Source organism: Myotis nattereri (assembly GCF_964212035.1).
Source record: "Myotis nattereri genome assembly, chromosome: 6".
NCBI lineage: Eukaryota > Metazoa > Chordata > Mammalia > Chiroptera > Vespertilionidae > Myotis > Myotis nattereri.
In genome coordinates, this window is record NC_138081.1 from 37,834,852 (window position 1) to 37,859,317 (window position 24,466).

A 24,466-nucleotide genomic window follows, 5' to 3' on the forward strand; every position below is an offset into this window, starting at 1 on the left:
TGGTTTTTAGCTATCCTTGTGACACCCAGAGCATAGTTTCTTTAATCTAAGTAAAGTTGCATGAAAGATGATTCCTGCCTTCAGAAACTGATGTGTCAAATATTTATTTATCTTAGTTACCTTTTAAAAACTTTATTGACAACATGTCCACATTGACAAAGTCTTTAAAAATAAAAACCTTATATTAAGGCTTTCAAGTAGACTTTAGATGCACATTTTCACATAAATTTAAGTTCAACAGCAGCTCTGACATTGAGATTTAAGTAATTCATGTGCTTTTTATCTTTAAAGAATATATTCTCTAACCTATATGTGATTTCTGAAAATCTGTCCAACTCCTATCTACAAGAAAAAAATTATCTGGGTATTTCTATTACCATTTTTTAAAAAGATGCTGATACTTTCTAGGTCAGTTTTTTATTTTTAGGCTTTCATTTAGGTAGCTTGTGAGAACTATCTTGATATCCTTTTTCTAAGTCCTGTACATATAAGTAAATAATGCAAACAGAAAGATAATTGAACTACCGGTTGAAGGTGTTTCTGTAATCCTTACATGTTAAACTCATACATCTCCTTTTATTCATTTGTTCCATATGAAAATCAATTCATTCAAGGGTTTTGGCACAGAACACTAGAAAGAGCAACTTTAAAAAAACTGTCTGTAAGTGTTTAAAATTAAACTTTAAACCAGACCGTTATCTGTTAGTGTTGAACCGTGATCAGAACCACAGCCTTGTACAAGCAATAATAAAAACTCTTCCAGAAGCTCCTGCTTCTGTTTTACCTCTTGAATTTCTTTCAGGAAATATATAGTGTTGTACTTTCTTTTCTTCAGAAATAACAAATTGATCAAAGAAAATGATTATAGGTTACTGTTATAAATGCACCAATACCCATGCTTTGAAGAACTGACAGTGTATTCTACATATATACTATATGTGCCATAGACTATGAAAAAGGAAACACTTTCGGGGAAAAAAATCACATCACAAAGTGTATTATAAAAATAAATTACATAGCATGTGCCCATGGACCTGAAAGCTTTGCAAAAGGAGGAGAAATTGCTTTTGACACAAAGATTGAATTGCTCTTGCAACCTATTTTTATATTATCAGCAATGCCATTTTCAGCTTTTACATTATATCCTCAAAAAAAATTCACTGGAAGTAGAAAATTATTTTCAGTAGTGATCAGTAGCCTGGAGGACCTTAGTGGTGATGGAGAGCTGTAGTAATACTATCCATTCAACAGGGATTCAGAGGCAGTACACACACCCAGTATGTGCTTGATTTACCATTTCATCGGGAGTTCATGCGTAACTGGTGAATGATGATGCTTTCTATAAAGAGAAGAAAAACACAGCATTTTCAATTACACTGAAACTCAGATCAATAGTTTATGTGAGGATCAACACCACATCATTTCATAAAAGACCATAGATGTTAAACAACACAACAAACAAAAACAGGTACATGAGCCCAATAGCTTCTCCTGCAGTTGTTTACTACTCTTGGGTAACATCTTTGTATTGGCGTAGATGCTTTACCTCCAAAATTCTTAAAGCTTTTCAGAAACCACGTCTAATATTCTAACAATATTAGATCAATTTTACTCAAGCAAAGAACTAAACACAAAGACAGTAATTACTACATACAAGCCCCATAGTGGGAAACCAGACTATTTCCTAGAAGTGACTCACCTAGAAGGAACTCTCTGTTCTGAACAATATTCATATACTTTTAATTTCTTTTTAAATGCGTCTGAACTTGAGTTTTAACAAGGAAATATTCATGATCTATTCTTAAGAAGTTAATAAACACAGGTAACTTACTTTTGTCTCTGACTGCTTTTTGCATGATTCCATATATGCTTTTAAATCTAAATTCATTCGTATAAAAGTAAATAAAAAATAGATTGAGATAGCAATTAGAACAGTACGAGCCACATTGTGGGTGTGTGATATTTATATTTATTGATTTATTTTATTTTAGCTTAATCTATATGCCTTCATTAACAAGTATCTTTTTTTTCATTCTATCATTCAAAGATTGTTTATTGAGGCCCAATTACGTGCACATCACTGGGCAAGGCATGGAACTACCTTGGTGAGAAAAAAATGACAGAGTCTTGTCATTGCTAAGATTATAAAGAGCATAGGAAAGAAATCTAAGCGTCAAATGGTTCTTCTGTCTGAAAAAACTATTACCTCCCTGTCACATATGGCAATGTTGTAAGTGTAGAAAATAACATCAGGGTTTATCAATAGGGTGAGAAAATTTCCACCTATTATTTTCACTTTAATTTTAAATATTAGTTTAATTTTTATTTTTACTTCGGTAATTTATATCTAAGCATTAAATAAAGTACATTATGTCATAGACCTATTGGTTTGTGCTAATTATGTTCAGTGGGTCAAAAACAAAATGTTTCTTAATTCTTTCATTAAATTACCACTAGGGGGAGATATTTCCATTCCTTCCTTCTACCTATCAATTAAATTTGGGATAAAGCAGGAAAGAAAGCAAAATAAAATAAAATGTATAAATGTTTACATTTAAATATAAAATTTTTATAAAGCTTTTATGACATACATACGATTTTTTCACTATACCGGAAACCTTTAAGAATCATCCTCATGTTTTTCACTGGAAAATTGTTCTAGCTTTATAATTTTTCAGTGCCTAAAAATATATCAAAATCTTAAGGCAAAAACTAAAAACACTAATTAAAATATTATGTAGTTAAAAATCACTATCTAAGATTAAAATATTATTTCCCACTCAACACTTTAAAAAAAAAAAAAATTCTGTAGCCCTAATTGGTTTGGCTCAGTGGATAGAGTATAGGCCTGCTGACTGAAGGGTCCCGGGTTTGATTCTAATCAAAGGCATGTGCCTCAGTTGCGGGCACCATCCCTGGCCCTGGTCGGGCGTACAGAAGGCAACCAATCTATGTGTCTCTCTCACATTGATGTTTCTCTCTCTCCCTTCCACTCATTAAAAATCAGTGGGAAAATATCCTCGGGTGAGGATTAACAACAACAACAAAATTTCTATAATTTTTCTAAGAGTGAAAATGCATAGTTCTCAAATGTCCGTAATAGAATTAAAGCATCTTTCCCGTTTTCCTCTTTTTTTAAAAAATAGAAAACATACATTTTAAAAAGTGAAATCCACATTGTTCTTTATTGTAGATGTAATTCAGAATGTTGGTGCCTTTGTCTCCTCACTACAGAATGAGGGTATTGGAGATCATCTCTAAAACCCCTTGTGGGGCTACTATTTTGTGTTACTGTCATACCATCTTCTCTCACCTTGAGTGTGCAGACCTCTAAATTCCTAGAGTCGCCTTCTCTTAATCTAGCACTTTGTAATCTCCATAATAATAATAGCTCTTCATAATTATCACTTGGTAAGAATACATATGGCAAAAGGGTTCATCCATACATAGAAGAATGTCTTGGTTGGACCATTACATTTTATTATTGTATTTAAGTTAGCAAAGTGGTCACCTATGCATGGCATATATACTAATGCTATTAATCAGATTGTGTTATTAAAAAGACTGTCTCAGAAATACTTGACAATGCCAAATAGAGTTTTTTAAATTCTACTTTAATAATAAGATATGGTGTTTAACACTTACGTTTATAAACTTTAAAGGAATACAGTTAAGCTCAAGTTATTTTGTTTTGTATACATGGAGACATATTTTATCTTGTTTCTAGAGATAGTGAGATAATACCTATATGATAGTGGCTCTATTGATTTATACTGACTAAACATATTTATTAAATCTGTCTTTGCTTATCATCTATGTTTTGCCCAAACCTATAAACTAAAATAAGAATTGCCTGGCCACTACACAAAATTGTGAGAAATTTTTTAAAAATGTTGTTTTAAACCATTAAATTTTGAGATGACTCCTTACACAGCAAAACTACCTGATGGAGCCTGACTGGTGTGGCTCAGTTAGTTCAGTTGGTTGGACATCATCCTATGCACCAAAAGGTTGCTGGTTTGATTCCTGGTTAGGGCACATGCCCAGGTTTCGGGCTCAATCCCTGGTAGGAAGCAGCCAATGTCTTGCTCTCACATCAATGTTTCTCTTTCTCTCTCCTTCTCCCTTCCTTTCTTGCTAAATATCAATAAAAATGTTTTTTAAAAAATAACTATCTGAGCCCTGACCGGTTTGGCTCAGTGGATAGAGCATCGGCCTGTAGACTGAGGGGTCCTGGGTTCAATTCCAGTCAAGGGCATGTACCTTGGTTGCAGGCACATCCCCAGTGGGGAGTGTGCAGGAGGCGACTGATTGATGTTTCTCTCTCATCGATGTTTCTGACTCTCTATCCCTCTCCCTTCCTCTCTGTAAAAAATCAATAAAATGTATTTTTAAAAAAATAACTATCTGAGACATATGGTGACCAGCAAAAAGAAAAAAAATGCTCTGGGGCTTAATACCATTATTTGTCTTTAAAAAAACAACAAAAAACAGAATTCCCAAGTCTCTTCCATTTTTTATGATTCAGTACAATAAAAGTCTCATAAATTTTATTGAAGTTACAAAGTCAATGAGCAAATCTTATTCCATCTCCTACTCTGTCTTCATTGAATCTCAGACAAAAACCAATAATAGGTCATTTAGGTCCTCTAAAGTGAGCTAAGTAAATAAATACAATTCTATAATAATTTTTTACAGATACCATTTTTCTGACATTTATAATTTGTAGAGGCAGATTAAGACCAAAGGCCATTATTAATTACTACCTCTATCAACAAACTCAGAATAGCAAAGCACTTAAATTTGGGGCCTTCTGATATGCAGACATTTAATAGCACCATTTCCTTTTTTCTAATTGGAAGAAGAAAAAAAATATTAGTTAACATACACACATGGAGAGATTAAATTTTTATATATGTTTGACATTAACAGTTTACCAAAAACACTTAATGGCATTTTTTCTATGTGTTTCTCTTAAGTGTTATCTTTATTTATTTATTTTTAAGGAATTTCAGGTAACACACTAAATACATTATTTGTTATTATGATTTATTGTGAAATGATGTAAATTATGAATTCATTCTTTTATTACACTAGCTAAAATACCTTCCATGGAAAGGAAGTTTAACGTATTATCAATTCCTAATTACAGTTGACTTCTGACCTCACTAACTACTCATCCTCCTTGGGTGGTATCTCAAAACTACTGGCCAGCCAGATGATGAGATCCAAGATGGGATTTGGAAATTTGGGGGAGACTATCTCTTCAGTGTTAGAGTGGGGCAACCTGGCAACAAATTTGAATTCTGATTCCTCCCAGGAGAGCTCCTTGGCTGTGGGGTAGGAAAGATGAACTCCTTGGAAAGTCATTGTCTTCCTCCCAAGCAATGCATAATTTATGCTCTGCCAAACTCTCTGCAAGGGAACGCATGAGCTCTGAATTTTAAAAATCTTCTCTAGTAAATGAGACCAGATCACTTTTATAGATAGCCTCTAAGCCAGTAATGGCTAACCTTTTGAGCTCGACGTGTCAGCATTTTGAAAAACCCTAACTTAACTCTGGTGCCATGTCACATATAGAAATTTTTTGATATTTGCAACCATAGTAAAACAAAGACTTATATTTTTGATATTTATGTTATATATTTAAATGCCATTTAACAAAGAAAAATCAACCAAAAAAATGAGTTCACGTGTCACCTCTGACACGTGTGTCATAGGTTCGCCATCACTGCTCTAAGCTCACATACCAAAGACAAACATAGCAAAGGTTCTATTTACTGCAAGACTTTGTATCAGCAAAGGAGGGCTGCTTCGTCCACAGGAAACTGCATACCAAGTTACAGAAAACATTGCTCTTGAGTTTTGTATCAGTTTGTCTGGCTTATGGCCTGCTTCCCAGGTCCCATAGTCCCTACGCCCCAAGGGCTCTGCCTGGAGAGCAAGGCACCAGCTGAGGGCTGTGCTGTTCTTCCTGCCCACCAGGCACCAAGCCCAGCTTTGAAGTTGCTGTTCGCTAGGTATTTTATCCACCTGCAAAAATGTCCTACGTTCTGTACCTTTAAGAAATAGGAGTGCCTAGATATTGTTTACTTTTAGGGTTCTCATTCTAATAAACTGCTTCAACATTCAGTCCTATTATGATCGCATTCATAAATTAATCACTTCTGATAAGACATCTGTTTTAAATAGTAAGTCCAATAAACTTCCTCTGTTGACTTGGACTTGTTCCTTCTTTTGGATTCAGCTCAGCTAATTAAAAATACTTCCGTTAATCAGTGCTGTCATTTTCTTCAGGAAACTTTTCAACGAGATGATATAAATTCTCTTGGGGTTTCTCAACCACCTAATAGTTATTTACTTCCTTCCAAAACATTTCCCACTCCATCATCAGCCCAAATCCCCTTACCTCTCACAAGTTACCAATAATCACAGTGATGCTGGTAACTTCTTTTTCAGGCAAGTTAATCCTTATCTCTCACATAGATTACTGTTTCCCAGATACAAGCAAATTGGAACTAGTTCTCCTACATAAAACATTAATTATTTTTTAAAATCTAAATTAAATGGTAGAAAAATAGGTAAATATTTGAGCCACAATACTCAGGTTCTACCTTTTTGGAAACAGATGCTAACTGCCTCGTTTGAGCTAAGCCTATGACTGGTCACACAGCATAGCATGGAAAATAGCATTATGGGTGAAAATTAAAAAGGACATTGTGCTTTTTAGATAAGTACAATAATATTTATCAAAGTATTATTATGAAAACTTTGTCACATACTTTCCATGTAGATATCTCCATGTCTCAAAAAACACTTTGACAATATTATTTTGGCCCAATGAGTATGGATGTTTTAGTTTATGTATGTATATATACTTTGCTCACTTGAAGTAGTTTCATATGAAATAATGAATAATATACTGGGTAAAACGGAAGACCTGGTTTGGTCATTTAATAAGATGGTTAGACATCTTTAAGCCTTCTCGTTTTTCTTGTTTTGTTTTTGTTTTCATCATTAATAATAGATGTAATTATCTTCTGGACCTCTAATGTCCGGTTCAGCTCTAACCAGCCCTTGACTTTGGAATTCTGTCCATCACACATTAGTATAAGTAGAAAGGCCAAACTACTTTTACCAGATAAGCAATTAACCATTAGTTCTTAGGAAGAGTGTTATGGCAAAGTCCTTTTAAGTTGCTTGCTAAACAGTTGTGAAGCATATCACATTATGAGTACAAGAAGGAATGCCAGAATCATAAAAGATTATAACTAAATGCTAAGCCAAACCAAGGTGAGGTGATTTGCCAAAGGTTAGACAGCCATACTCCAGTGTCTGGTATCTAGTCCACTGTTCAGCGATCCACTCTTTCTGGAGATTCACCTTGACATCTATTCTAAATCTACCTGCTGCTTATTGGTGGTGGTGGTGGGTCCTCTAAAATGACAGCATTTCTGATCTGTTTTAGAGGGTCCTTCATGAATCTAAAGAGCATGATAAACTCCCCTCCTGAAACTTCCTCTTTCCTGAAGTGTCATTTGTGCTCCTCATTCAAGTATGATTATACTTCACAGTAACCTCTCAGGCCCCCTTAGTTCTCCGCGAGTGTGAGGGCTTCAGAGGCAAAAATTCCCCAGTCCCAGACCCTTGGCTGTTTTGTATTCATTACGTGCCATGGTGCCTCTGGAGGGAAACAGAAGTAACTCACACTCCCCAGAATGGCAGTACCTGGATTTCCTCTAATTCCACTGTCTCTGTTACCTCCGTGTCCTCACACATGGTATGTCTGCACCCTCCATATCATTCTCATGGGCTTGCACGCAGACAAAGGGAAGAAGCAAGAGCCCCTCTTTCTTCCCCAACTTTCAGTCATCCTTTAACTGCTGGTTTTCTTTTTCTACAGTAAGTGCCCAGGTTTTACAGCAATGGACAGGCTTAAACCCCAAGATAGACTCTGAAAGTATGGTTTGTCACTGTTTTTAAAAGAGACTTTGAACATAGAAGGTCACACCCACCAGAAGGAAAGGTAGGAGAAAGGACAATCAAGGGAGAGGAACAAGTTGGTCAAATCCAGGAAAGGTGCCTGGCCTGCTATGCAAGCCATTCTGTAGGCATGGGCGGCAGGAGTCCGGACAAGGGAAAGGGAGGGATGCTCAGAAGACTGAGGTAGAGAGCTAGGTCACAAAGAGCCCGGAGTGCCATACCAAGGAGTTGGCATGTATTCTACAGGTAGTGATGAACATTTACAGGTTTTCAAATAGAAGTGTGATATGACCAACTTGAACTTTGGAAAACAAAATGGAAAATGAAGCAGAGAGTTTTCTGGCTGGAGACTATGAAGCCAGTTACAAGAGTATCAGAACAATACAGACGGAGGAATCTCAGAGGGAAGGAGGGTAGGGGGCAGGAAGAAATTAAGCAAATCATTTATATGCATTACCTATGGACACAGACAATAGGGTGGTGAAGGCCTGGGGCAGCGCAGGAATCGGAGGGGGGCAGGGGGAGAGAAAGGGGGACATCTGTAATACTCTCAACAATAAAGATTTTTTAAATGTACAAGTAGCCCATAATAAAGGCTCAAAACATAAAAAAAGAACTATTCAGATGAGAATTAAAACTGCAACTCAGGCAGTGGTGGGAGGAATGGAGATGTGGTTCAGGTGCTGGAGGTGCTAGGGGGTAGAATATGAGAGACTGGCTGAATGAGTCTATTTGATGGGTGAGGACAACAGGGGAGCCTCAAATAGCTCCCAGGTCACTAGTGTGGGTCATTAGGTGGATCAGGACATCCCTGCTGATGTGGCGAATAGTAAGAGGCGAAGACTTGGAAGAGGGGTGGAGAAGGTGTTGAGACTGCTTTGAGACAAGCTGAGCTGGAGATAGCGGCCTGGTAGTTTTCAGCATATAAGTGATAGCTGAAGCCATGGGATGGATAAAATAACAAGGACTAGCATGTCGTGTAGGAAAATTGCTGTTGATAGAGACAAGGGAACAACAATCCCTAAGACGTAAGCATAAAACGAGGAGCCATCAAGGGAGACTGAGGCAGAGCAGCCAGAGAGGTCAAAGGAAAACCAGAGGAGATTAGATGTCTTGGTCACAGAGGAAAAAGAGCATAACCTCATTCTGTTTTCACCCTTTCCAGAGACCTGAAGTTTATTTTCTGAAAAACCAACCTAAGAAGTTCTGGACCTACGTAAATTAGCAGCACAGACTGAATACAGGGGAGTGGGAAAGTTGACACAATGAACTATGAGACTCTCCATGTCCCCTCTCCTGACCTATTCCCAGAGAGCATTTTTCTCTGTAGAAACTATTGGGAGGTATATTCCAAAAAATAGACAGACAGGCAGACAGACAGACAGAAGGAAAAGAAGGAGAAGGAGAAGGAGAAGGAGAAGGAGAAGGAGGAGGAGGAGGGAGAGGAGGAGGAAAAGGAGGAGGAGGAGGAAGTGGAGGAAAGGAAGGAAGGGAGGGAGGGAGGGATGGAGGAAGAAAGGAAGAAAGGAAGAAAGAATTAAGCAAAGGAAGTAGTAGAAGATAAGAAATCCAGAAAACAGAGGGTTTAACATGGCAAAAGGGACGCAGGACAGCTGTGCAGCAGGCCTAGAGGACAAGCAGTCCAGAGTAAGTAGGGAAGCAGAGGACTGAACTAGGAAGGCCTCCAGCAAAAAACGTGAAACTGATGTGTTTCAAGGTTTGGTAGGTGTTTGGCAGACCTATTGGAGCATTTGGAAAAAGTAAAGATGGATACATAGAAAACCAAGCAGATGAAAAATTAAGCAATTATTCATTTGAAAGGGGAAAGTGATAGGAAGAAGGAAATAGTCATAGTGTACTACTTGACTCAGCAAGAAACAATATTTAAATTTATACCAGAAACATATTAATATATAACATTCAAATGCTGACTGGTGATTTATTTTTTAAAATGTGTGGCCCTGGCTGGTTGGCTCAGTTGGTTGGAGAATTGTCCCATACACCAAAAAAGGCTGTAGGTTTGATTCCCAGTCTGGGCACATAACTATGTTGTGGGTTCGATTCCCCAGTTGGGGCACGTACAAGAAGCAACCAATCAATGTTTCTCTCTCAGATCAATGTTTCTCTCTTTCTCTCTCTCTCTTCCTTTCTCTCTAAAAATCAATGAAAACATATCCTCGGGTGAGGATCAGAAAAAAAACACTATGATATAATCATATTGGGAGGATGGGAAAAAGGGAAAGATAGGGCATGTGAGAGGATTAAATCCTCAACCATCAAGACAATAATGGGAAGACAAAAATTAATATCTAAAATTGATGAATAAAAAGCCAGAATACAAGTATATTATTTAGTAATCTGGAGAAACATCTAAGAGTTAGAAATTATTTTCTCCAGGGGGCTCAACTTAGGGAAAAGGACAGTAAGGTAAGGAACAAATGTTTTCATTATCTTTGACCACTGGCTGATATTTTAACTACGGATACAAATTAACAGTAATAAAAAGTAACTCAAGATAAATGGAAAGTATGGAATGGAGGCATTATAGTTTGAGTGTCAACGGCTTAACTTGGCAGGAGGGAGACAGGGCAGTAGCTGTAGAGGACTGCACAGCTGAAGAAGAATTCTTATAAAATAAAAGAGACCAGAGCATATTTATATCTGGTGTGGAGGTAACAACTGAAAAAGAGAAGTTGAAAGAGCAGAGATTGAGGAGCTAACTCATGAGGAGACCCTGGAGGAGGAGGTAGATGGTAAACAATAGCCTTCGTCTGGGTTGAAGAAATTTTGGAATCAAACATCCTTGTTTACTGGGAAACCATCTCTGAGGCCATCTTGCTGCCGCTTCCTTTCTCTCTCTGTCCTCTGTCCTCCCACATAAATGTGCTCTTCCTATCTAATATCCCTGGGGGTTTCCGATCAGGAAAGTCTCACTCTTTCCCTAGTATTCTAAAGCTATGAAGGAATGAGAAATTCAAATCTCTGCATTTTACATTCTTGGACATACTTATTTCCCTGAAATTATACTCTTCCCACACGGCACATCAGAGCTTTTTCTTCACCCTCTTCCTGAAGATGTTCAATAAGAGATCTTAATACCGTACCCTTAATGAAGACACTAAAATCTCTACCAAGCCCACTGTCATGCATTAACTTGTCCTCAGTGAAAATCTGATAAAAATGCAGTAGCAACTGAATGACTCCAATTAAGCAGGTGACTTAGGAAGGTCATTTTCAAGAAATAATAAATACCCTTAGGGCCATGTCCCATATAGAAACGTTTGTACTGACCATCATGCATGCTACTTGTCAGCACATAATTATTCTCAGGAAAGGAATACCAGGGCCGCCTCTGTCCCTGTGAAGATGGAGCCCTGCACGTCCTCTGGGGGGCACCAGCACATTGAAATCTGTGGAAATGACACTCCTCCGCCAGGGTGGGACTGAGCTGCAGCTATACACAGCAGCTCTGGTGAGACCCCTTTTATTTTACTACACAATGCTATGTTCCAGGACGGGGAAACGACACTAACCTTTTCATCCCATTCACTCTTATAAAAGCACATTCAACTGCGTCTTAAAAACATTATACTCACGAATGGAAGCTGGAGTTGGAGTGCTTTTAATCCTCCACCTCCTGTCCCCAGTGGATTTCATTTCTGATATGTGGTTTAGAACAAAGTTATCCAATAAATGTAGAGTTGATTCTAAAATTACAAAGAAAAACTGCCATGGCAGTTGCTCTTTATCATTTCTGAAAAGTGAATATGTGTTGTTCTGCCAAGTTTTCTTAGTAGTTGTACTTTGCAGGTGGCTCTGTTCCAAGGTCCAGATGTATAAACATCCTGTACATGCACCGCTAAGCCTTTTGGAGTGCTGTCCCTGCAGCTGGTATGGCCTTCCAGGCAGAAACGACGTAAGCATGATGTGAGCAGGTAAAAGCAAAAACAGCAACAGGGACAATAAGATTATGATAAAAGTCACTGAAAAATGGCAGGTAAAGTCAAAAGGAATGCAGTGTTTCATACTTTTGACAACTTCAGTTGCTTAAATACAGTATGTTATGGTACAGTAGCAATAAATACCCTAAATGACATAGAATGTCCTTGATTTTGAAAAGGGTTGTGTCTACTTTACAAAAGGGGGGGAAAAACCCTTTTGACAAAATACAAGGCTGCCCTAACCGGTTTGGCTCAGTGGATACTGAAGGGTCCCAGGTTCGATTCCGGTCAAGGGCATGTACCTTGGTTGCAGGCACATCCCCAGTGGGGAGTGTGCAGGAGGCAGCTGATCGGTGTTTCTCTCTCACCGATGTTTCTAGCTCTCTATGCCTCTCCCTTCCTCTCTGTAAAAAATCAATAAAATATGTTAAAAAAATACAAGGCAGTATTCAAAATGGGAAGATCTCTTATTTAAACTTGTTCAAAGTCATATTTCATAAAATCTTCATTCTCAGTCTCTCTGCTTTTCTACCTTGAAATCCCATTTTTATGGCATGTCTCTCGTGGTTGCTCAACATTTTAAAATATATATGCTGAGAACTGCTGAGCTGTAGGCAACAGAGATCAGATTAAAGTGAATGTAAATACTGTGAGGCATCTACCACCATTGTGTGTAATTCAAGTCCAAGTTTTGTAAGGGATAGGAAATCTGGTGTGAAAAGAACTCTGAAAAGAGTCTATTTATCATGAAGGATGTTGAATCAAGGGCTAAAAACCAATCATCTGTTCTTTTTTATCTTCCCCCCATTGAATCAAAAATCTTGACAGATCTGCTGCCTACGTAAGACCTCGTATCCTATGCTGCAGGTTATTAGCCTTGAGCTCATTTGTGGTTATTTGACTATGAAGCCGCATCTACTTTCACATGGTTAGTCTCCCCACAAAGACACCTGGCATTTTGCACTCACACATTGCTTCATGCTGATTAAACCATGCTTAAAATTAATGAAAATGATACAAACACAAGTAAAAATGACAGGAATAATAATCCCATTCTCTACAACACATACACACACATAATCATGAACTGATTTTATATTTGCAAATAAAGTTCACAGTTAACTGAGGAAAATATTCAATTCAATTAAGGTCTGTATGATGTCATGTTTTTTCTTGGCATTAACATATCAGAATTTACTTCCTGCTATTTCCTACCCATTACAACCTCTATTGAGCCATAAAGGGCCATTTGGTGGCTCTATTCAAACCGCTCCAGGATTTAAATCAATTGCGCACTTGAATAGAACAAGAGTATGACATTAATGGCTCTAAAATTATTGTCTATGAAACTCTGGGAATGTTTTTGAGATGGCCAAAACCTCTATCTACCATACACACAGACACACACAAATAAGTAAAACTCTGTTTTAGGACTCCATATTTCATTTCCATTTTATTTCACATTCAAATTATTTCCTGAAATCATCTCAGAGGCTTTTGTTTTGGCAAAACTTTAGAGCTCCAGGCCCTGTGATAACTAGATGTTCCAGCACAAGAAGCAAATTTGGGATTTGACAGAGGCAAATGGCAATCATTAAACTACTTCCTATTTCATAATAGAATTTTTGAAAAATCAATTACTGTGGAACAAGGCTATTAAATGTGATTTACCATCAAGAAATATGGGAGCAGGCTTTGGAGAGGAGTTTATTCAGCACCCATATCTCACTGATAAAGAAACTGAGGTTCAGATGGGTTAGTTGATGGATCCATTTTCTAGAAGCAAAACGGGGACCAGATGTCAAGCTCCAGCCTCAGGCCCAGCTTCCTCCACCAAGCACACGGCAAACAGTAGTTTTGTTGGTTAGTTCCCCAGCATCAAAACAAATTTACAAAATAGAAAAGACATATGGCTATTAGTAGATTACTTTATAAACAAGGTATTTAAAACTTAAATTAGTACATGTAAAGAATTGGCACGAACGGACGAAGGTTTGTTTTCACCGTAGCAGTAGCATCTGCACAACATACCCCCTCAGCCACTGCCCTCAGCCCTTCCCCCCTCCAAGAGAGGTAGCGCTGCCGGCTGCAGATTTCTTCAGCTCTATTTTCATAGACTGAGTCTCAGCTCGAGGCTCGAATTTGGTCAGATTTCCTGCTCCTGGGGCTGCCACTACTGGCTTTCCTGCTTTCATACCTTTTGACATAGGAATGCGGGTGGGTGTAGGCCGCTGGGATGACCCGTCTTGTCCTGACTGTAAAAGACAAAAACACAGAAACACAAAGGAGATGGTCGTGAGTTTCCCCCTGGATGTGCTGGCTCTGAACGAGAGCGGGACTCTTGCCGCAGATAACCCCTCCCCAAGCTAAATTATCGTTAGAACCTTGGAGTCAGTATCTAATCCACTCTGATTGCCCCCTGTTCTCTCCTGAAGTATCTATGCCTAACTTCCTTCTCTTCTCAAGCTCCTACCTTATCTCCTCTACCCTTATTGAAGATGACCTTGCCTCCTATTTCACAGAGAAAATACAGGCCTGGCATAAACTCAGGCAGTTTTATTCCTACTGTTCCCCCAAATTACCTCCACTTTCTTCAATCTGCAGGCCAACACTATCCACTAAGCCAAACCAGCTAGGGCTCCTCCACTTCCTTTAACTAGCCAGCTCTCCTTTTACCTCCTAAGAATTCAGACTCTTCTCATTTTTTACTGCCACTGATGACCACACCCTCTTTCTTGAAGTGCTTCAAAAACTCTCTTGCCATAATTTGTTACTTGAATCCCACCCATCACATCCGGTTGTGATGACTGCTTTTTAATCTCTTGCTGGCTTGGCTCCTTGTTCCAGCTTGGCTGCCTGCAAAATGTGGGCATCGCCATATTCCATCCTTAGCCCTCTTTTACTTTTTTGCTTTCAGGCTGAAAATCACCTCAGTTATCACCCCAGGTGTTGACAAGTTCCAGACCGTAAGCCTTCAATGCTCCCCTTAAAACAGATCCAGGTTTCCAACTACGTCGCTAAACATTTCCAGTGTCCCTCAGGCATCTCAAATATAACACCCCCAAACATTACTTATCTTCTCCTCCAGACAGTAGTCTTCCTATGTTTCTTATCCTATCCACCCATACATCCAAGCCAGAAACCTCAGGGCCGTCCTTCATACTCAATTTGCCATGAAATCTTCAATTCCATCTCCAATATAGCTCTGCCCTCATTTTCCCTGCCATAGCTCAAGCCTACGCCATCTCTAGCCTAGAGAATCGCCACGGTGTCTCTGCCCTCAGCCTCTGTCCCCCCCAATTTATCCTTTAAACTGTTTTATACACATATCTTTCTAAAACATAAATAGTGTAATGCTTTCAAATCATCTTTACCCTTTCAACACCCTTTATCTACTCTGAGATTAAATGCAAATTTCATAGTAAGACCTGCACCTCCTCTTCACCATCTGCCCTCAGTTTGTCTCTCCTTGCATTCCGTCGCCATGCCTCACTGCTGCTCACCGTGGGACTGCTCGCCCTTCCCCGAACACCGCAGGCTCCCCCACACTGCCATACCTTTGCACATGCTGTTCTCTCTACCGGCACCTTCCCTTCTTGAAAACCCTTGTCTGCGAAAACCTCCTCCTCCGTGAAGCCTTCTCTAGGGCTTCCTATGTGCGTACTTCTACCAGAGAACCAGAAGGTAGGTTCCAGTCCTGACTCTCCCGCTAAGCTGAGAGCTTCTAAAGGTCCTCTTTGCAGTCAGCACCTAACCCAGTGGCTAAACTGTCGCTAGTACGCAATTAATTCAATACTTCAATAATAAATGAACAAATAAACTAGCCTCACTGATTTCCCAAACTTCTTATTCTTACTTTAATGGGATCAGATATACCTGAAGTAGGCGGGCCATTATTCAGGCCTTAGAAATCTTAGCTGTTTTGAAATCCTATTTGTCTACGGGGTTTAATTGGTCGTCACAGATGTTGCTACAGAAGGTAAGGGCATCTTGATCTGACCCTTAAAATGAGAATAAGATGTTCCAGCAGAGAAACCTGCTCTCAATTACACTTCCATTGTCTCTTTATAAAAATTCAAGCTATGCTCTGTATTGCCCAAAAAGCAATATTGAATTTTGAGAAGGACGAGCAATTCTGAATGCTATTCAGCTCCTATAGAGCTTGTAATGGAAAGCTTTGCTGGCAAAGCAATTACTGATTCACATATTGAACTCTGTCTTGAGTCTATGTTTGTACACAGAGAATTAAAAGTAAATTGTATTGAAGATATGGGAAAATAAGCCATAACTTCTATACTTAAGTAAATAGCTTTCTTAAGAGTCTCCAATATATGTTGCAGAATTTGCTCAGAGTCTAGGAATCATAATTTCTAGTTTGCTTAAATTAATATCTAAGTAGTACATGATCTTCTATAATTTCATTTACCAATTTGTCCCCAATAAATGAAGACAGTCGCTGAAAGCATTTTCAAAACTAGAACTTATTTTTAAGTTCTGGATTTTATACTTTGGACACACTTTTTTATTATCATTCATTTAGCCTTCCAGCTGGTTGTTAAGTAATATCTGTCAAGCACCTGCTCTCTGCAAGATACTATTAATAAAATATAGTATGTAGACATATAAACTCACTTCTATTTTACTTCAAATTTTTTTAATATTAAAATCTTTTAATATCATTTTTTGGAAGAAAGTATGATTATGATCATACATAATCACGTATTGAATAGTGTAGCTTATCGAAATATAACCTGGGAACAGTTTACAATTTTCTTGCCTATTTCACCGTTTTCCCCCAGCCTCCATTTTAAAAAGTATCTTAAACATAAAAAAATCAAATTTTAAACATTATCACTGTATGCTGACATTGCAAAGAGGCCATCTTTGAAAGTATTGGGGGGGGGGTGGTCTCCATAATTTACATGAAAAAAATGTCCCCTCAAAATTAGCTCATGTCCAGCCTAGTGGCCCAGTTGGTTGGAGCATTGTCCTGTACACCAGAAGGTGGTGGGTTTGATTGCCAGTCAGGGCACATACCTAGGTTGTGGGTTCAATCACAGTTGGGGTACATATGGGAGGCAACCGTTCAATGCTTCTCTCTCTGTCTGTCTGTCTCTCTCCTTTCCTGTTTCCCTAAAATCAATAAACATATCCTCAGGTGAAGATATAAAAAATAAGCTCAATTTATTAAAACATTAGGCCACTTTTTATTTCTATTTCCTGGTGTACCTAGTCCTCTAGGAAACATCTGCCAGTGGGTTCGGGTGGTGCGAGAGGCATTTGCCTTTGCTTTATTTGGGGCGTTGGGTTATTCTCACTCCTCACTTCTTCCTCCCTCCCTCGCCCTGCACCTTAGAATCTCTTCCACTCACCACTGACTGGGTTCCTCGAGTGGAGGAGGTTGTGACTGGGGTTATGGTGATGGTGCTTGTCACTTTGCTTGCACCAGGCCGTGAGGAGAGGTGGTTCCTGGGAGAGCGGAGGACAGTGCCGGTGGAGACCTCCTTTTCCGCTGTCACGCTGACAGGTCGCACAGTGATAACTGGACTTGCTCCTTCTGCTGAAGCCCCGGGGGACCGTTTAAACTGAGAACCTAAATGAATGTGGATTTTATTGTCCTCTGTGGTTATGATATTGGCATTGGAGTTGTATTTCCGTAGTGGCGTTGGAACAGTCTGTTTTTCTGGGGTGACTTTGAGGACAGTCCTTCCCATGGGCATTTCCTGGGCGTCGGGAGAGACTGCAATCTCAGCCGGGGCAGCTGATGTAGACACTGTCATTATCTGAATGGGGGATGTGGGCCTGTCCGCAAATGCGCCTCTTCCACTGTCCGGGGCTTTCTCTCTGGAATATGTGGTAATCGTGACCGGGGACATGGCTCGTTCTGGGCCGAGAATACCGTCTCCGCTTTTTGTTTTTTGAGACATAACATTTGGTGACGGAATAATGGTTATCCTTGGCTTCTGATTCCCTAATGTAGGAATGACGGTGGTACTAGAGAAAAATTCTTCGGATGTAGGGCTTGTTATCTCCAACGTCGCAGTACTGTTCTCGTGGTCTGGGGTCACTCGAATATGCAGGGGCTGGCCCTGCTTTGGTGAGAGAACCAGCTCTCCTGGGTGCCCGGGATTGGAATTTGTTCGGGGCCCTTTCTCTGGAGTCATCGAGGGCCCATTTTCCCTTTTCCTCATCCAGGGAATCCACGACTTTCTCATCGTGAGCTCATTTGCTGCCGGAGGATACCTGTCGAGAACGGAGGATCGTTCCATAGGTTTTTTCAATCCCACCTGTCGAAGGTTGCTCATGATATGATTCTCTTCTTGAAAGGATTTCCGGATGAATACTGCTGGGGTTTCTTCCTCTGCTGCCTCGCTGCTGACAGCATCGGTCTGCACTCCAGTCGAGGTCACAGGAATATCTACCATTCTCCTCCCATTCATACTGGGTCTTAGAGCTCGGCTGTAACGCTTGGAAAGCTCCAGCTCTTTGGTCAGATTGAGGACCTCCTGTCCCATGTTTTTGTTCTTATTTTCTTCCTCCATAAATCTTTGTTGGAGGACAGAATAGTCCACTTGGAGCTGAGAAAGCTGATCTTCTTTGTTCATTAATTCATGAATCTTCTCTTTAAGAGCTTGCACTTCAGCTTTTAAGTCTCGACTTTTAGCCTCCTCCAACCGAAACCTGTGCCTCAGCTCCGCTTCCTGGCTCACAGCCTCACCTTTCTCGATTGCTTTGTTCTTGGCAATTTGGTGCTTTATCTCCTCCAGTTGCTGAGAGAGGAAATTCGCCTTATCTTGCTCAGTTCTGAATTTCTGCTCCAGCTGATCATACTCATCCTCCGTCTTCATCAAATCCCCCTCGACCACCTCCAGCTGTTGGAGTCTTTTCTTCAGTCTCTCAATTTCAAGCGTCAGCTCCTTAATCTTGTTGTCTTCCGGGCGGGTGAGCTCCGGCCCTTTCCGAGACCTTCCTCTGGTTATTTCTCTCTCCACTTCCTCTATCCCATCAAGTCTCTTCTTTAATAAGTTAACACTGCAGCTTAATTCAGATGATTTTTCTTCTTCACTTTTCAGTTTGCCTACTAACTCGTCCCTCTCTTTTGTCAAATTGTATACTCTTTCCTCCATTTCAGACTTCAGTTTTAGAAGCTTCTTACTTTCTTCGATTAGTTTTTCAGTGACATCCATAACCTTCCCTTGTTCCACCTTAAAATTTTTATTGAGTCCATCCACTTTTCTCTCTTCTTGCTTTATTTTTTCCATCATATTTTTCCTTTCATCAACCAGCATCACAGTAAATGACTTCAACTTTGTAAGATCATCTTTTAGGCTTAATTCAGCCTTTTCCAATCTACTTTCAGAACATTCCAGTTCTTTAACTCGGCTCTTGACGACCTCCAATTCATTCAGCAGGTCTTTGGTTAAGTTCTTTTCTTTCTCTAGATTTAAATGTAGCTGGGTGCATTCAGATTTACTCTTGCTAAATGCTTCTTCCAATTTCTCCAGTTCAGACATTCTCTTCTGTAACTTCTCAACTTCGATTTTGAGCTCCCTACTATGATGTTCTTCCTCTTGTAATTTCTTCCTCAATTCCCTGCACTGGGATTCCGTTTTCGTGATCTCCTCATCTTTACCCTCCATTTCAAGCACGCGCTTCCGTAGATTTTCCACTTCTGCCATGAGGCTGGAGTTGCCACATTCCCCTTTGGCAATTTTATCTCTTAATTCCTGAAGTTCTTCCTCTGCCTTTTGAAGATTTTTGTTGGTCTCTTCTAGCTCCTCAATTCTTTGCGTTAAGCCAACCAGCTTGAGTCTAAGTTGCCTGTTGTGAGACTCTTGATTAGCCAATTTAGCATTCATCTCTTCATGCTCTTGGGAAAACCTCGAAGCCTTGTGTTCGAAATCCACTTCTAACTTGAGCAATTTCTGCCTGTCTTCTTTGGATTTGGAAGTAATGGCTTTGAGTTTTTCTTCTTCTTCCCTCAGTTTTTGAGTGAGATCCTGTACTTTCTGGCTTTGCAGGCCAAGTTGCTCAATATGCATTTGTCTTTCATCCACCAGCATGAGTGCAAAGGACTTTAGTTTCACAAGCTCATCTCTTAGTTTATTGAGCCTCTTGGCATTTTCCTTTTCTTTACGGGCTTGGTAAGCCTTTTCTTGTTCAAGGAGCTTTTTCAACCTATAAAACAAAATACATTAAAATATTATATATTATACTTTATATTTTCTATTTATATGTATTATATTTATTATTATAAATATTAAAAGATTAAAGCAAATAGGTTTGTCTTAGATGTTAAATAAAAATTAAAATGCTATTACAATTAAGTTCCTTATCAATTGCTGCAATATCAAAGTTTAACAAATAGCCATTAATGAAACTAATCAGAAGTCAGGATATTAGTTACCCTGAGAGAGGGGTAGTGACTAGAAGTGGGCATGAAGAGGTACAGTTTCCGTTTCATGATTTATGTGTTGGTTACCACAGGGTTGTTCAGCTTATAAAATTTCTGTAAGCTGAACACTTATGATATGAGTGCCTTTCTGCATGTGTATTATACTTCAATACCATGATAACTGATAACACTTAGCTTGTGCAATAATAATGACTGTTTACAGAGTACTTTCTGTATTGTAGGTGCTAGAAATTATTTTATCCTATGAGCCATGTACTGCTACTATCATCCCCATAAGGAAAACGAGACATGGCACCTGCCACAGGTCACACAGTTAGGAAGGGGCAGAGTGGGGATTCAAACTCAGGCAGTAGGGTTCCAGAATCCTGGCTCCTCACCTCCGCTCAGATGACTTCAAAAGAGAAACTTACTTTTTTAAAAACTTTATTTTTATTATTGACACGATTAAGAAATTTTCTTTAAATGAAAGAGAAGGCCCAGAAAAGAACCTTTGGGTTCTCTTATTTCATATGCAACTATCACCTGATAGGGACAAAGCAAGGTGAGCTATCTGACAGAAAGCTCATCTACATAAACTGATTTTGTTAACACCACAACTGGCACAGGATTTTCTCTCCGTTTTTTATTCAAATAGTTTTTTTTAAAGTAGAGAACTAGGTTAGGGAGGAGATCTGAACTACTCTTAATACAAATATGTGGCAGTCACAGGAATTACAGTGGGGCCTTGACTTACGAGTTTAATTCGTTCTGTGACGGAGCTCGTAACTCAAATTACTCGTATGTCAAATCATAAAGTGAACGAGTGAGAAACGTGATGCTGGGCTGATGTTGTGGCGTTCACTGTGACGTTCGCTGCGCCAACTGGCGGTGGGGTATCTGAAGCTGGCTTGTAACCCGAATTTTAGCTCTCAACTCAAAGCAAAAAATCGGCCGAGAGATGGTTCGTATCTCGAAAAACTCGTTAGTTGGGACACTCATAAGTCAAGGCCCCACTGTATTATGTTTCACTTGTATGAAATGCATTTTCTCTATTGTGCTTATGTATAGCTTTAAAAACTGGAAATATAAATATGCCAGAGTACCTATTTGCCATCCTTATGTTGGTCAGTTAACTTGCACCAATTTTCAATAGTTTTTTACAACTACCCATAAAACAGTTAAAATAAAAATCAGTTAAAATAAAAACAGTTAAAATAAAAATCATCATGGATGTAAGAATGCATTTTAGTAATTTATGTTTATTAGAGAGGCAAGTTATAAACAACCACTAACATGTACTTACTTAAGTATATTTTTTAAAATATATTTTGTGCCTTATTTATTCTGAATGATTTATTTCATATTTATGACTAATAGCTAATCAGCTGTTAGCCAAGTAAAAAGAAATTAATAGTCTCACACTGCATTGAGTAAGAAATGGACATACATATAGAAGCTCTTTATAATCAAAGCCAGTGTCAGATAATTACTATAAAAATAGTTCTGATGATGTCATTAAAATTTATTAATGGTATTTATTTTTAGAACCCATATCCTGTGTCTAAGTGTCTATTAACTAAATACATAACTTCCAAAACCCAGTATGACTTTATTCCTAAAATAGAAGAAAAAGATTATTTTCAAATCCCATGGACTTGCCTGAGCAATTCTGTAATGGCTTCACTAAATGTGGTTCTTACATATATAAAAGGGCATTTTGTTGACCATCTTCTCTTTTTATTTGAAGCCAAAACAACTGAAGCAATGTCACAGAACTATAGAGTAGGAGAGACTTCAGAGGATGTTTGCAAATTCCTTTACCTAAACCAGATTGTCAGAAAGGGATTCACTGAGAACATCAATGCTTTCGACTCTAAAATTAAATCTAAAACTTCTCAAGGTATTTATCTGAGTATTCAATGCCTCTCTGGTATCGGAAGCAAGGGGTTGAAGTGGTTAACCAGAGCTGAATCTTCATTCTAGCTCTGCCAGTCTTCTAACTGGGTTACATCCGGCCAGTCACTGAAACTCTCTAACCCTGTTTTATCACCTCTTATCCACTCTCCTCTCTGTCCATCTTGCCACTCTTCAACCACATGCTGATTCTAGAAATATTACAAGAAAAAGGAACTAAACCAGATGACCAGGACTAAGAAGATGAATTAGTACCTGATTCTTATCAGCAGTTACAGCAGAGCCCTAAGGATCCTGAAACCAAATTCATTCTTGGCAAGTTCTTCACTTTCTGCAAGCATTTAATCTTATTTAGAGGACAAAAGGAAGACAAATAAGTGATCTAACAGATTTTTCAAAATTCTCTTGCCTTTCTTAAAAACTATGAAATATATTCCTCACTTTTCTTTTCAACCTAAATAAAACTATTTTTTAACTTACAAGTGTGTCATTTATAAACATGTTAGGAATTCACTTGTTTTCAACTAGAAGACTTTAAAATGTAGGCACAAATGTTCTAATTGTTAATGGTGCATACATTTGTCAAGACTCATTAAATTGTATATTCAAAATTGGTGAATGTTATTAAATATAAATTATATCTCCATAAAAATTATAGTAATAAAAGTAATAAAATAAAAAAAGTCCTGCACAGACAACGGGGGGGGGGGGTGTGAGGGCATGAGTGGGAGAAAGGGGGGGGGCAATGGAGCTATAAGGACACATGTAATACCTTAATAAAGAAAAACATTTTTTTAAAAAGTCCTGGAAAGTATTCCAAGATATCAAATAAAGAAAGTTGTAAACAAATGTTATAAAAGAGTGACTTAAAATACAAAATAGGTTATTAACCTTATGGTAGAAAGAAGGGAAAGCAGAAGTCAGAAAGGTAAAGAGGGCTAACATTTTCAGGTGGGATTGGAGAGATTCACACGAAACTTTGTTTTGGGGAAATAATGTTTCAGGTACTAGAAAACCTCTAACCCTAATAATATTTCAAGAAGCTCTTAAAAGCCCATCACAAACTCCAACATTTGCTAATACCTAATTTAAAAAAAAAGACTAGAAAGAAAGGTCTTTGATAATAAAACATTTATCAATTACCTATTACGTACAGGCAGTGTGTTTAGTACTTTAGTATTCATTTCATTTTCATAACTTTTTGAAAATTTTACTGTGCCATTTTATTAATAAGGAAGTTGATTTAATTAAGGAAGCAGGACTAAAGAAGGAGAAGGTTGGGATTTTGGGCCAGATCTGTTTGACCATAAACAATGCACTTTTAACAACAATGCTCTTCCTCAAATAGATATTGCTGGAACGGTTCAAATTTGTAAGACTTTGTGTTTATTTAGGTTAAACTTTATCTTGCTTGATTCATTCCATCCTTATGGAATTGTCAAGGTCCTCCTTGGACTCTGTCTTGTCACCCAATAGGTCAGCTTATATCTGATATGTTAAAGCATTCAAGCATTGTGTCAACGGCAAAATGACTGCAATCACTAATAAAAAAGGCAGGTCCGTGCACAGAGGCCTCTAAACACTCTCAAGATCTCCCTCCTGCTGGCACCAACCTATTCAGTAGCATGGACATTGTCATTCAATTAGCTATGAGCCCACTGGGCTGTTATTCCTTCCCTCTTCTGAGCTCCTAATCCTCCCCAAGAACCTGTTTTGACCACATCTTCCTCATGTCAATCAACTACAACCAAATTCTTCCAGATACTGGGGCCCAAAATCTAGACATATTTGAGTCCTCTCCTCTCACACCTCCCCCCATTCAGTTATTCAGCAGATCTTGTCTACTCTACCTTCAAGTCAGAGAAAGACAAGTACCACATGATTTCACTCATATGTGGAATCTAATGAACAAAATGAACTAACAAGCAAAATAGAGACAGACTTATAGATAGAGAGCAGACGGACAGCTGTCAAAGGTGGGGGTCTGCTGTGTGGAGGGTCAAGGAATTGAGGGGGGAAAAAGAACTCATTGACATTAGTGTGGTGATTTGGGGAGGGTCTGTGGAGGTGGGAAGGGTTTCGGGGAATAAATGGTGATGAAAATAAAATTAAAAATAAAAATACTTTGCCTAAATAAACTAAAATCTTGTCATTGAAAAACGAGAGAAGCGGGTACACATGGTGATTTTTAGGAATCAGAAGTCATAGGGTTTGGTGATACGATTGAGTGAGG

At 38.7% G+C, this 24,466-nt stretch overlaps 1 protein-coding gene across 1 annotated transcript in view; it reads right to left on the reverse strand.

Annotated features, from left to right (window-relative positions):
* Positions 1 to 425: 425 nt before the first annotated feature.
* Positions 426 to 24,466, reverse strand: part of FILIP1 (filamin A interacting protein 1) — a 192,186-nt gene continuing 168,145 nt past the window's right edge. The window contains exons 5-7 of the mRNA XM_081094854.1: positions 17,297 to 20,102; positions 14,122 to 14,179; positions 426 to 1,339 (exon numbers count right to left, since the gene is read on the reverse strand). Of these exons, the coding sequence (XP_080950980.1) occupies positions 1,299 to 1,339; positions 14,122 to 14,179; positions 17,297 to 20,102 (2,905 nt within the window). The 3' untranslated portion in view covers positions 426 to 1,298. The remainder of the gene's footprint in view (positions 1,340 to 14,121; positions 14,180 to 17,296; positions 20,103 to 24,466) is intronic.